This window comes from Symphodus melops (assembly GCF_947650265.1).
Source record: "Symphodus melops genome assembly, chromosome: 1".
In the NCBI taxonomy this organism is placed as follows: Eukaryota; Metazoa; Chordata; class Actinopteri; order Labriformes; family Labridae; genus Symphodus; species Symphodus melops.
Window position 1 is genome coordinate 9,312,701 of NC_136691.1, and position 14,334 is coordinate 9,327,034.

At 39.4% G+C, this 14,334-nt stretch overlaps 3 protein-coding genes across 4 annotated transcripts in view; 1 reads left to right on the plus strand and 2 right to left on the minus strand.

Annotated features, from left to right (window-relative positions):
- akap12b (A kinase (PRKA) anchor protein 12b) overlaps positions 1 to 450 on the minus strand; it is a 42,661-nt gene extending 42,211 nt beyond the window's left edge. Inside the window, exon 1 of the mRNA XM_079360798.1 lies at positions 94 to 450. Coding sequence (XP_079216924.1) covers positions 94 to 225 — 132 coding nt within the window. The 5' untranslated portion in view covers positions 226 to 450. The remainder of the gene's footprint in view (positions 1 to 93) is intronic.
- syne1a (spectrin repeat containing, nuclear envelope 1a) overlaps positions 1 to 14,334 on the plus strand; it is a 286,238-nt gene that overhangs the window by 197,487 nt on the left and 74,417 nt on the right. The gene's annotated exons all lie outside the window — the stretch shown is intronic.
- mthfd1l (methylenetetrahydrofolate dehydrogenase (NADP+ dependent) 1 like) overlaps positions 6,474 to 14,334 on the minus strand; it is a 35,284-nt gene continuing 27,423 nt past the window's right edge. For both annotated transcript variants that reach the window (XM_079360818.1, XM_079360819.1), the window contains exons 25-28: positions 13,824 to 13,931; positions 13,503 to 13,655; positions 7,760 to 7,869; positions 6,474 to 7,509 (exon numbers count right to left, since the gene is read on the minus strand). In XM_079360818.1, the coding sequence (XP_079216944.1) occupies positions 7,780 to 7,869; positions 13,503 to 13,655; positions 13,824 to 13,931 (351 nt within the window). In that variant the 3' untranslated portion in view covers positions 6,474 to 7,509; positions 7,760 to 7,779. The remainder of the gene's footprint in view (positions 7,510 to 7,759; positions 7,870 to 13,502; positions 13,656 to 13,823; positions 13,932 to 14,334) is intronic.

Below are 14,334 nucleotides of genomic sequence, written 5' to 3' on the forward strand. Positions count from 1 at the left end.
CACACATAGGTAGAGAGTATGGAAAGAACTGAAAGAGGAAGCAGGGAAAACATGTTAGAGTATGTGTGGTGTGGACTGTGACCGTCTGCGTACCTTGCTGTCGAGGACGCTGCTCGCCTCCTGGAGCACGTTCACCTCCGCGCTCAGCTCCCCGGCGGAGGCTGAAGCTGAGGCATCCTCCTGGCTCTTCCCGTCCCGCTGCACTGAACTGTCTGCTGCTCCCATGTTGAACAATCTCAACGACGCGAACTGTTGTCGTCTTCAAAAAAAAAAACAATAATCACGAGAAATAATCTCCGCGTCAAGATAAGACGACAACAAACAAGCGAGAGTCCAACAGTGTCCAAATGACGAGCTCGTGCAGTGCAGCTCCGCCCCGGGGTGGCCTGGATGTGGAGTGATGAAGTGAGAGGACCAGCGAACTCTTTTAGGACACCCACCTCCTCCTCCTCCTCCCTTCAGTATCACATGCGGCACGCCTTGCAGCATCAGACAGAGACGGTGGTGATGAAGAGGAGGAGAGGTGACAGAAAAAGAAGCTCGTTTAATAAATACATTTGAACAATAGCTCGTTATAGCTGCGTGTCTTTTTTGTGATTGGTAAATTAAATAAGGGCTGGTAAAAACCTACACGTTTGGGGGCAATTCAGTTTAGTCAATGGGGCCAAACATTTTTAAAGACTATAGGGGGGAAAAATTGGATTTTGTGCAGTGAGTGCATAGATACAGAAAGCAGGTTAGAGTTCCTCCACCCACAAAAACTCCTGTAAATTACTATTACCATACAGTTCGACTTTTGTTCATTCTGTCTTACATTGTTTAACTAAGCTTTTGCTAATTTAGCATAAAAGCAAACTACATTATAATAAATTACCTTGTTATGATATATTTCATATCTATCTGTATTTCATATCTATCTATCTATCTATCTATCTATCTATCTATCTATCTATCTATCTATCTATCTATCTATCTATCTATCAATCACATAAAATGACACTTCCTTTATTATGTGTGACACATTTCCTTGGTGTCTTGTATATAACTAAGGGATTTCATGTTTGAATGTTAATTGAACATAGAGCTATACGTGCCATTTTGTTTGGAATTTCAAAATGCACAAATTACAGCCTGAGCATTGAAAGCCAAGTTCATGCAGGTCCTGACTGAGGGTCCCTGCAGCTAAAACAAAACACAACAAACACTTTAAAGAGAGAAACAAACACATAGACGAGTAGAGCTGTGTGTTTATTTACCCACCTGAGGGTAAAATACATTTTATAACATTCTGTTAAGGAAATCTTTATTTTGAAATTGTTTAGGTCTATCTGAAACTGTATTCCTGAGTCAGAGTTTCAGCATTTATTCAATTTTATAGCCATCTGCACATTATATCAAGCCAGCCCCTGGTCGTGTGTATATGTCAACAACTAATTTTCCATCAATGTATTCATACCTGCCTGTTGTATATCTTGTATCTCTGTTATCTGCTTTTATATAAAAAATTTTCATACTCCCTGTTTGGTCAGTTACCTCTGCTCCTTCTTTCTCTAAATGATGATGTATTTGTTTTTATCTATAAAGCACTTTGTAAACAGTTGTTTCAAAGGTGCTATATAAATAAAGTTATTATGATTAAAAGTAACCTGGTCTTCATTTTTTACCTCAGAAATAATCTCAGCATAAGGGGTTCCTGGTATTGGAAATGTCTTACTCTTTTCATTTTTTTACATTCCACTACCTGCGTCAAGAAACCACTGTAAACAATTGTCCTGTAAAATAACATAAAAGATCTGGCAGCAGAGACACCAACAACTGTAATTTTAAAGTATGAATATTGTAAAGAACTTTCTACTGGCAGCAAAGATGATAGCATTAAACAGTAATTCTAAATGATCTAACAGTCTAATACAGTGAAATTAAATACAGCATAATTATTGTTAGGATGTTACTTACAGACAGCAATAAACAAGATGACCCAGGGGTTTCACACTTGCAGGAAACGCCTGAACAACTCCTGATATTTGTTTGAGGAACTTAAAGTTCAAATGTAAAGGGCCACATTTTTCAGTCAGACTTCACCTGGAGTTTTTTCCTCCTGACCCCGAGTACTTTTTCGGCAGCAAGTGGTAAGAGTAAGCTAATGTGAGATCGCAGCGGGACATTATCCATAGAATTTACCTCAAATTATTTACAAATACCCCATCAGTATTTTCTTGAATTAAATAAAACACATTAACATCATATTAACATTATAAGCCTTGATTATTAAATTATCCATCATAAAACATACTGTTGGTTTAAAAAAAAGGGGGGAAATCTTTTTTAATGTCTATATTTAAATTTTTGAGTGAGCTACTTTTTAGTTTTACTTTTAAACTGGTTAGGCTTCGTATTTAACTAAATATTAAATTAACAGTACTTTTACTTGAGTTGAATATTTTAGTACTCCTACACTTCTGGTTAAAATATTTCAAGTTTAATCCTGTACATTTTCAACAAAGTCTGGAGATTACTGATGCCAAAATACCCTGTCAGGAAAGTGCCAGGGCAGCAGTTCAAAATCCAACTCATAGTAGCAACAGATCAGATCGATTTTATGGTATTCACAGGACCTCCTTTGTTCCTTCAACTTTTCCAAACAAACGAAGAGACTGAGCTCTAAACAATACCCGTAGCAGCCCTGTACACTCCTCAATAATCTGTTGAAACTCACCAACACACTCCAACTACCCAAGAGGCTCTCAAGCCTAGTTTTATAGGAGCTTGAACGTACCAGAAAGAGTTAGAAATAAATTCACTCTCAGGTGAGTATTACCTGTTCGACTAACAACTCATACTATCTGCAATAGGGCTAAAATCATGTAAAAATACATTGCAGTTAAGTAAATACTTAAGCAGCCTTTTAAATAACATTTTTAATCTTAACAGCCTAAACAGCTTCTAGTCCTTCCACTTTCCTGGTTGAGATAGTCTTGCACTCAAGTCTGGAGAGCAGCAGGTGACTAACAGGAAATATTTGATGTGTAATAATAAATAAAATGTTTTAATGTAAAAATAGTCAATGTGTGTTTTCTTTTGGTTGAAAATACAATGTTTGAAGTCATTTGTCAATGAATTATTCTTAAGATTGATCAGAAGTTATTCACACAAAGTAACACATGCCTCTCAAATTGTCAAAAATTCAAGTCTCAAGTCCAACTCAAATCAAAGTAGAATTTGAGGCTGTAACTTTCTTTACCATGTGCCATTGTAATGTGGTTAGCATGCAGTTAAAGTATTTCTTGAAAGTACCAGTATGTACTGAAGTGACTATATATATTAGCATTAGCATTAGCCTTGCAATTATGTGTCCTGAATTTCTTCTGAGCTTCTAATGTAGCACAGCACGTTGCTTAGTGTTACCCTGATTGTTATGTTTTATTTTATGCTTCGGAAATAGCATAGCATGTAGCATATCATTAGCATGTGGCATAACATTAGCCACATTGATTTTGAAGTTGTTTATTTTTCCCTGAAGAAAATTTGGGTTTGTACTCTGTTATTGTAGAGACATGCTTCTCACTCACATGCCTGAAGCATACACATGCAAAAACAAGATCTGTGGACATGCATTAATGGAGAGATGTCAGAATGGGACTGTGTTGTTATACAGGGAATACACCAGAGCACTTTTGGGTTCGGTGCCTTGTTCAAGGGCTTGAAAATAACCGAACACAATAATAGTGAGCTATGACTTTTTTGGTTAATTTTTTGTATTTCTTTATATAGACCTTTGGTATGACAGTAATCTGTGCATTTCCTTTAGTCTTTAAGTTTTCACTCCTTGTTCAATCTGGTAAATAAATGAAAGAGTAATTTACCTGACTCACTCATCATGTCAAACTGTCAAACTACGTACATTAAACACATAGGGTGGACTGTTACAATAGGCTTCACTTGAGCACATACATTTTATTAACTTATAATAATTCATTGATCCAAGCTTAGGCTGTATTTAACAATTTAAGTCTTAGTGTTTTTATTGTATGTATTTATGTATGTGATATTTTTAAATCCCATATGATCATTACATTATTATAATAAGGTGAGCAAACTTGTCATTTAGTTAATTTAATGATTTGTATTGCTGTATTAGGGCTAACAACAGTTCATAACTGTTTTAGATGAAAACAGTATTTTAGTGTTGAAAATTGGCCGTAAATTAACAGCAACTGCTTACACACTTACCAAATGTATAAGATATTGTTAACTTATAAAAATGACAGCCTTATTTACGTTTGCCATGCACGTTGGGTATGCCATTTAGAACTTTTTCTTTTTTTTTTGTCCAAAAGACATTTAATAGAATATTTTAAGTTTAAGTTAAACCTATTTTAAGCTTAAATTATTGTACCATTATGTTGAAATAATAAAGCTTCTGTATAGGTGGATTCTTATAAATTGATACTAATATATGAGGACCAGAATCATATATTATGTCGAGAAACTTCAGTGGGATCATAAACATTATCTTCAGCTCTTTACTGGTTTGTACCAACCAAACCACTAAAAGGTCAGTGGAATCTTCCACAGAGAGTTAAAGTAAGACTGGACCAGGGAGGAGTAGATTCAGTCATAGAGTTAATAAACTGTCAATGTGAAGGACAGAATAATACTTTCAAATGGACTCCTCAGTCGGTCGATGATTGTAGCAACGATGACGGCATCGACAATGCTGATGATTTCAACCAAATCTCCAAATCCTTGTTAATGAAATTTCTTATGACCCAAAAATATATCAAATTAGTTAAGATGCGTGAGGCATGTAAAAACAGGTTGCTTTTGTTGTTAAATTACAGGGGGGTAAATCAAACACATCCTGCTATACAGAAAAAACATCATTAATGTTACATTACAGTCTATGTTAGATGGATGAGTTTGTCAATGACCTTCAGCATGGCAGGCCTTTCAGCAGTAATGCTGATGTCATCTCGAAGAGGAGGGGAGGAGTGGAGTTAGATGGGGGAAGGAGGTTCTCATTAAAGTGAAAGCCTTTAATGGATGTGTCATGGCCCCTGCTCGATAAAACAGCAGAGTAAAGGCACATTAATAGCATGCAAACACACACACATGAAAACTCATATTTACAGATGGAGACTCCTTTTCTAAACTTTGTGGCACAAATACAAATGTCACTATCAGCTACAGCTACAACCAGCAAATATGCAGAGAGATAAATTGCAACTGTGTGAAAACGTTGACATTCCCACAAGACCTGCAGTTGATACACTGACTGCATATTTCTGAAAAACAGCACGAGTGGAATGGTGGGAAGTGTGGTGTTTTTCAGACAGGCTGAGTTGAAGAATGCGGCCCTGAGGGTTGATGTCTGGTTTGGGCACGGAGCCAGAGCTCGCCCAGACACAGCAGGGGGCTGACACGTTCATACTTCGTTACAATCAGTGAGTCAAGTTGAGGGGTTTCGCTCAAAGATTGAGACAGCTGTTTTTACATAATGATTACCAGACTGAATGTACATGTGAAATGTAATGTAGAACACATGTTATAACACCTTTTTGGAAAGGTCTTAAAAAAATACAAACTGAACTAAAACATGAATGTTAAAACTAGTTTCCTCAAGATACATTTCTCCAAATTCTATATAAAACACTATCTGAGAGCGCAGTCATACAAAAAGTACTGTGTAACAATTTTGCATAAATTTAATTTCTCGTAGGTTCGTCTTGATCATTGATTGGGACGGCCAGCAACTATTGCCATTTTTACATTCTAAAGGAAGTTAACACGATATATCTGGCCTCTGGAAGTCTGAATACTTCTTTTTTCCCAGCAGCTCTCATGTCACACTCACACTGACATTCAACAGGACCTGTCCTTGGTACTGAAATTAGGCAGACATTAAATATGAGCGCTAAAAGACAAGATCTTAAACAACTGGAGGCTACAGCAGATCAAGTCTACAGTTCAACATAAACAACTCTTAACTTGACACTGCGGGGGTTTTTCAGAACATAACAAAGCAGTGACGGAGCTCCCTCCTCATCAACACCATGTCGTCAAATCTGTCATCAGCTCCAAACAAGAGGGTTCAGTCTCTCACTTAAATACACACACACACACACACACAGAGTAAATATGCAGTTGGAGGACTACTGTAAATGAGAGCATTCCTAAAGCCCTGACTGTACTTTAAGAGCCAGATCATGCCTGGCGAAAACACAGAATAACAGACCTAGCAGGTGTGGAATTCAAGCTATGACAGGCACACACATGCATGTTGGCTCCATGTTGCAAACCAAAACACCTTATAATGACAGATGCTGCACCCTGGGGTGCTGCTTGGGGCCCCCCCCTCCCCTCCCAAACCCAGACCGTTAGCTTTATTTAGGCACACTTCTAACAATGGGAGCGTGCAAACAAAGACGGGCAGAACCCCAAGTTAACAAGTGGGTGTGAAAACACAAACACAGTTTTGGAGTAAGTAAAAAGGTTTATTTGAAAGGCACACACGTTTGATCTTTGAGAACCAAAATGTTAAACATGAAATGAGAACATGGATACATTTTTCATTTATTGTATGTTAGTTCAACACTGATACCATTCAATCTGATGGAGAGCTTAACAAAACTTAGCTTCACTTCGCTCAGATATAACAATAGCTTTGTGTTTCAGTCATTAAATAATCGCATCAAGTGACGGGTCAGGACACACACACTGGATGTTAATCATGTTTCTATGTGATTATCAAAACAAGATTATAATGGCATGGCCAGCTGAAACTGCAGCAGGAAAAAAAGTATGAAAAGTGAAAGACACAAAACAGTTGTAAACATTTATGATATAAAGCTTTAACCTCAAGAGAATACATGAGAGGTATTTTCACAGCAGAACCCAAACATTGAATGAGTTGTTTAAGGTTATTGTTAAAGACATTAAAATAACAAATGTGTCAATGAAAGCTCAAAAACGAGGCTGGATGTGTAATTGTGCCGCCCATAAAATGCTACTCTGAAACAATGCTTATAAAATTCTTTTTTTTTTTTTTTCCTAAGGCAGTAGAGCAGCATCCAGCAGGGTTGGATACTTGAGGTCATGTAACCAACAGAATGGCTTTCTGTGCGTACGTCAGCAATTCAGTTCATATGTATACGTAAATAAACAAGCTGCCCCCTTTGCAATTAAAAAGCTTAAGACATGGTTTCAAAATGTAGCGTCATTGTACGATTTCTCAGTTACTTATTTAACACACAAGAAATGATTGGAATTTCAAGTTTATGAAAAGTTAGAATTAAATTGAATTCACCGACTCTTTATGCTCAGTGAACAATGCACAGAAAGTTCAAAAGCACACACACACACAACATATATGACACACACAACTTTGGCATATCACACAGATGTGCAAATACAGCATCAAGTTAAGGCTCCAGTGAAGTGTTTTTTGCTTTCCAGAACATGTCAATGGGATGTGGGAAGTTAAAAGGTGACTGGAAACAGCGGTGGATCCTGGGAAACAAAGAAAAGCAAAACAGGAAGATGATTTGAAATGTGTGCAGTAGAGAGCAGCTTCACTGAGCCTTGGCACTGAGTGAAGAAGGTCGTAAACTAAAAACTCCAGGGAGGAAATAAAGTCTCATATAACAACTAATTGACAAAGAGATCACTTTTAAAATATTTATAATGACACAATGAAAGTTGCTTCAGATGACTGGGATGTATTATGACATAATGCTTTTTTATGTGAGAGAAAGAATACCTGTTTGTATTCTTTACTGCTCAGAAGAGCCCAGTGATCTCCTCGGTGACCGGGTCAAGGTCGATGTCATAGAAACAAGGTCGGGTGGGCAGGCCAGGCATGGTGCTCATCTGATGAAAACAACACAAGAGAGGGTTTGTTTTTGTTCCAGTGGGAGAAAAAGAAAGAAAGTGAAGGAAGTTGATTCAGTTATATTTTCATCTAAAACGACTTGAGCAAGTGTTACTCTCCCTGGTTGTACCTTTTCTCACCAAACCATTCACGTTTCAGCTTGTGGGATCTAAATCTGATCAGACTTGTGGTAAACACTGAAGGAATTTGAAAAAAGTACTCTAACCACAAAAAGACTAATCACTAATCAGTTCATATTTGAGTCAAGTAGAAGGTGGTGTTGAACTGCAAACTGATAGAAATTCCCAAATGGTGTTCCTTGGACATACAAGATATGGACGGCTAAAACTGAAAATATGAAGCTTCAGGTCACGGCGGTCTGTCAACCCAGAGGCATTAAAACACTGACATCAATGTCTGTTGATTTTAAACAGTTCATTTCAAATGTAAGGCGTCACAAGAAACATGAGGGCAGGTAAAAAGTTACAAATTGTACTCAACAAAAAATCTTTGGACAATAAGAACATGATAAAGATCTTTTTTTGCTAAGAGACAGAGAAAATAGACATGCGGGAAAAGAGCCGCAGGTCGGATTTGAACCCAGGCTGTCCACTTAGACTACAGCCTCTGTACATGGGGCGCACATACGATCCGCTGGATCAACACTTACATGACAGTGAACAGGATCCTCGCCTCCGGCAGGCGTTACAGATCCCTGTACGGCAAAACAAGCCGTCATAAGAACAGTTTCTTCCCCCAGACTGTCACTCTGATGAACGCTGAACAGTCACAGAGTGTCAGACCTGCTGCTGCGAAATAACCCTGGAACTAAACTGTCACTGTGAATGTACATGTATTTCATTTAAAGGATCATCTACGCACACTATAATAACCACCGACGTTTACATCATCATCCTTTAGCACTACTTACCACTGCACTATTATCTTATTTATTCACCACTGCATCATCTTAATTATTCTTGTACATATTAGTCTCTGATTACTTGTTTATATTTTCAGTTGATTGTTAACATTTAGTGTACATAGTAAAGAGAGAGCACAGTCTACCAAAGTTAAATTCCTTGTGTTAAACATACCTGGTCAATAAAGCTCAAACAAACAAAGTCACCTCAGCTTTTAGTTTCATGGTCAAACGAACTTTCAAACCTACTTTCCAGCAATCTTCATGATCAAAGTGTTTAAAGAATATACCTAACTGAGGAAGAAGAACTGGTTCATCATTACAGCTTTAAGTAGGAGTCTCATAACATGTCAGTGACAAAAGAGCCAACTAAGAAGGTAAGATTGCAGTCTGGATAATAACTCAGAGCTCATATTAAAAGCCCTCTGCCTAAACACAGCTGTGTCTCAGCTCAGACTTAGTATCAAACCTCAATGAGAAAAAGGAAAAAAATCCTCCATCCAAAGGTTCAATGACTATAATCTAGAGTCATTCATCTCTGGGCCGAAAGATGATCAATGTGTTGACAACATCCACTTTAGCAGAGAGGACTTTAGCCACAGACAATGGATGCTTTGTTCACACTGTTGTTGTCATGATATAGATAACAAAAGGCTACCTCACAGATATGAGACACAGTTAGGAGACTCCATACAAGGTGACACTCTGCTCCGATGGATCAATGTTACAGCAGGAAGGACGGGGGGTGGGGGTGGGGGGCCGGTTTGAAAAACTAGATTTTATAGTCAAGTACTGACAGTCACACATGTGTCAAATTTATTTGTTAAAAATCATTTGAAAAGTGAATTGTAGCCATGTGAAGCAGAGTGGAGACATATTCAATTCGATAACAAGAAAAACATAAACTGATAACGGGGAACTTTTCCTAATGGAATTATGACATTTGTGGCAGGAACAGAAGAGGCAGGATGTGACTTGAGACTTCGTTACGTCAAGTAAAGAAAACTTGTTCTTACCAGCAAGTGCAACAGATAAGAGTGCAATGAGTTTCACTATCATTTTAGATACCAACATCTGACTGTGAAATGAAAGGTCAATGAGTCAGATGTATGGACCATCGTTTGTTTTAAAATTCATCATGTAACTGTTGGACTCAAAAAGTGATTTTCTTCTCCCTGAACTCAGCTTGATCACCCTGTCCAAGCTAAAAAAGTAAATTGTCTCGCTCATTAGACAGTGAGCGACATTCTTTGCATGCTCTCCCCCCCCCCCCCTCCCTCCCTCCGACCCAGGGGCGGCTTTATGAGCCCATTAGTCCAAATGAGACAGAGGGAAGGGACCAGCCAATTTCCTGTCTGAGGAAACGCGGCTCTGCCTCGTTTCAACCAGGAGATGAAAATGAGGTGAACATGCTCACACGGTACGACAGAGTTGATGATAACGGCTCTCCGTTTGTTGGCGTGTAAACAAAGAGCGCTGTCACATGATACTGTCGAGAGCATCCTCCCTCCAGGACGTGAATCACAGATGACTCAGACTGAGAGCAGAAGTAAAGCCCTTTCATATCATCATCTCTTACTCTGATGGGATGCATTAAGAACAGTGACGGGATAAGAGTGACATCATCCCTGGTGTTGCTTTTAGTTGTGTGATGTCACAGTGCCCGGACATTACGTGATGTCACTATTAAATAGCTGGGTGAAAGAATGGATCATACAAAGTGCAGCCTTAATTGATTAATGTTTACGTTAAGTGATCATTTCGGATGAGTTCAATAACTATGATGCTGTTTTTTTAGCACTTAACTGTATTTAAGCAAGGGTGGCAAAGGCTCATGGGTATTTCAGGATCCAAACTGCCGGTAGCCATGCAGATGCATCAGACTAAGTAGGATTCTTGAGAAACAAAAACAAGTGTTAAAAAAAAAGAGCACTGCGTCCTGTTAGATAACGTCACTGGAGTGAATAAGGCCGTCTCTATGTGACTGACAAAAGCTATAAAACATGATCATTGTATGTAGTTCTTATTCATGCCTGTAAATACTGTACTTGCGGGGGTGTAGTACAGTGTGTAGGTTATAATTATAAAACACCACTTACACACACGGACGATCATGTTAAGAGATTAAAGTTATCATTTTGTCTCCAGGGGGCGCAAACATTGAATTTCCTCTTAGATTGACAGTGTCAGTGCTTGATGATGCAATATCAACAGCTGGTCCGAGGTCACACTTAAACTGCCCTGATATCCATAGAAACGAGGAGGAATCACCATAAACTGTGGTCAAAAAGTATACGGATGTACACATCCCCCCCCCCCCCCCCCCCATCAACCTTCACAAAGACCCTACACGTCTGCGTCACTGCTCAATGACACTTCTGAACAATGAATATCAGATAAAAACAGAGATATGGCTCAAAGGCTCCAAACTTGTTCAAACATTTTCACTAAACAGTTTTTCAAAGTAACTTGATTACTTGACAGCATTTGCCTGGCAGCTTTTTCATGCAAAGTGTCAGGCTACACAGGAAGATTATCAAAAGATGCTCAAATGTGAAGATGTACTGTCAAGTGTTTTTTTTTTTTTAAAAGCAACAAAGGATGCGCTGTTCTGCCAGTCCGTCCTCCTCTCCAGCCTGAGAATAAGTTGGCAGTCACAAAGACACAAAACACTCTGCGGCTAAAGTTGGGAACTCCACTTGGCTAAATCAGTCCCTCTATTATACCCAAACACAATGTGTCTTTGTCAGGAAAAAGCCTTGGGGAGACAATGTAGCTGGATTTTAACCCCCCCCCCCCCCACTGATCCTGGAGGACAGTCTGGGTCAATAGCTGCACAGTTGCCACACAAGGGGATTGAGGAGATTATGAATTTAAATTCAATAGAAAACAACTTTGCCATTAAAGTTTAATGGAGCGTTAAAAAGAAGCTATGAGCTTTAGATTGAATGTTAAATATCCTGAAGTAAAAAAAGACCACCTGTTGGCCTCGATGTAGATTTCATGAAACTGTATGTCTGTATAGTTGGCCGCAACAAATCAAAGAACGGTATGAAGAGGAACTTGTTCATTATCTAGTCAAACGCTCCCCTGGGAGAGTGCACAGCTTCTCCTTAGTAACTGATCTTTAAAACCGTTTGGATTGTAATGCTGTGTTGTAGTACTTCAAATCGTTCTTAAGTCTCTGTCTCGTCTTGGAATCGGAAGCATTTTTTCTCCGTCTCAGACTGGGCGGATTCCAGATCAAAACCGGTGAAGACGACCATCACTGATTGGCTATTTTTCCACATCAAGACTGAAATCAGTCGAAAGACTTTTAGACTTTCTAAAACAACAAATAGCTTTCATTCATTTGTAGTCATTTGAAGTTCTGTGTTTAATGGTACAGAGGCAGCTCTAACGGGATATGATCTCTACAGAGATCTGTTGTTGCTACTGCTAGCGACCCCTCCCTCAACATATCTGAAGAGTGACATCAGCCCCTTCCTGATTCTTACCCCTACTGCATAAAGACCCTTTACTGCCATCCACCCTCCTCCTTCTCACATTCAGGCCTTAATCGCTTCAGGGGTTCGGTTTTTGATACGTTTTCACTTCCTGGAGTCAAGTGGAACCTGAGAGTTTGTAACTTTGATTAAGTCAAATATGTTTGAAACATGTTTGATCAAAGAAGTTGTCTTATGAAGTGCTTTTTGGTTTGGCTTCAGGTGTTAAACATTGAGTTTCTCTGCAACGTGCAGGTCTCCTCAGGATGATATGAAACTGGGGTCCTCGTGTGCATCGAATTCAGAACAGGATCTACTCGTATGAAGAGTTCATCATTTAAAAAATAAATTATGTAAAATGTGGTTGTCTGGAATATTTGGAGAACAGAGGCAAACCTTGAATCAAGGTTTGACTTCTGCTTTGAATAACTTAAAAAAACGCAATCTGTGGGTCAGTAAGGCAGACAGTCATTGAGCCTCCGAGTTCAAAGAGAAATGTGGAGACTCCCTTTGGGTTAGGAGTCACAGTTCAAGGGTTGTCGACGTGACAGTGGCTCCACGGACCGCAGCAGATCAAAGGACATTTTTGGGAGACTGGACAGACGCCACACCAAGACGCTGCCCCATGCCTTTCCCAGCATGCCCGGCGTTTGACACCTCTGTCTTGGCCTATCAAAGCCTCGACCTCAGGGCAGGCTGGTGAAACAGCAGGAGGCAAAAAATGCTCAGGAAGCTGCTTCCTTCCTGCCCTGGCCCATCGTCATCTACCGTCAACCGAGAGGCTCCAGCCAGGCCGACTCAGGACTAACCAGCTCAGTCTCATGGCAATCAGGACAACTACTGTGTTATCTTCTAATAAGAGAAACAGAATTAAATCCATTGTGATGAACATGAGATTGAATACTTCAGGCTGTAAAAGTTATTTTATAGCCTGTAACCCCAACTGCAAAGTAGCATGTTGCTAAGACAGCCTTTAAAACAATTTCCAAAACAAATATTCACTGAAAGTTGTCTTTTTGACATTTGAAATGAAGCTGGAAATATTAATCTGTCAGAAACACTGCTTAACATTATCACACAGAGCTAAATAGTCCAATGTCCAAAAGGGGGTTGCCAAAAGGAGCTTTAAAAAAAAAAAAAAAAGCCCAGAGACTGTGAGCTACACGACACAGAATAAAGTTATAAACTTATCTGATCTGAACTTCTTCACATTATAGTTACTAACCGTTCCCACAAGTGGGTAGATGAAGCCAGCTCCGATACTGGCGCGAACATCTCTGATTGGCAAAACAAATCCAGTAGGGACACCCTTCTTGTCAGGCATGTGTGACAGTGACAGGTGAGTCTTGGCCATGCAAATAGGCAATGAACCATAACCCTGCGTAGAAGGGAAGAAAAATAGGTTAATATCTGTGCGTTTATTTCAGAGAGACAGAGAGACAGAGAGAGAGAGAGAGAGAGAGAGAGAGAGAGAGAGAGAAAGAGTGATAGGAGCTGTGGGAGTCAGATGTTATTGAAGCTGCAGCAGCAGCAGCAGTGATCTCACCTGTTGATTGTAGTAATCTATCTTGGCCTCCGCCTCTGGAGACAGCTCGATGTCATCAGCTCCATACACTCTCTGGGCAATTGTTCTGATCTTCTCCACTATTGGCATCTGTGGGAAAGACGGAGCATCAGAAACACATGATGAGCACGACAGTCACAGGGAATTAGATTTAGTAAATACACATCAGCATGATGTCAGGATTACTAAAAGATATCCATAACAGACAGAGAACACGTTTGACTGTTCCTATATGTACATTATACTACACACTGTATTCAAATATACAAATATGATCTACCGAAGAGTTGATTTTGGACAATTTGGCTCATAAATGAGACACTCAGCATGCCATATTTCTTGTCTGGCCATTCATCACATGCTGCACACTTTTCACCCTCCTGTGACATTCTGCACCCTCAGCAAACGTCCCCTGTTGTTCAGCTGTGTCCTCCCTACCCTGATGTTCCCTTGGCTTCCCACCTAACTGCCTTGTCAAATTGTAAATGTGAAG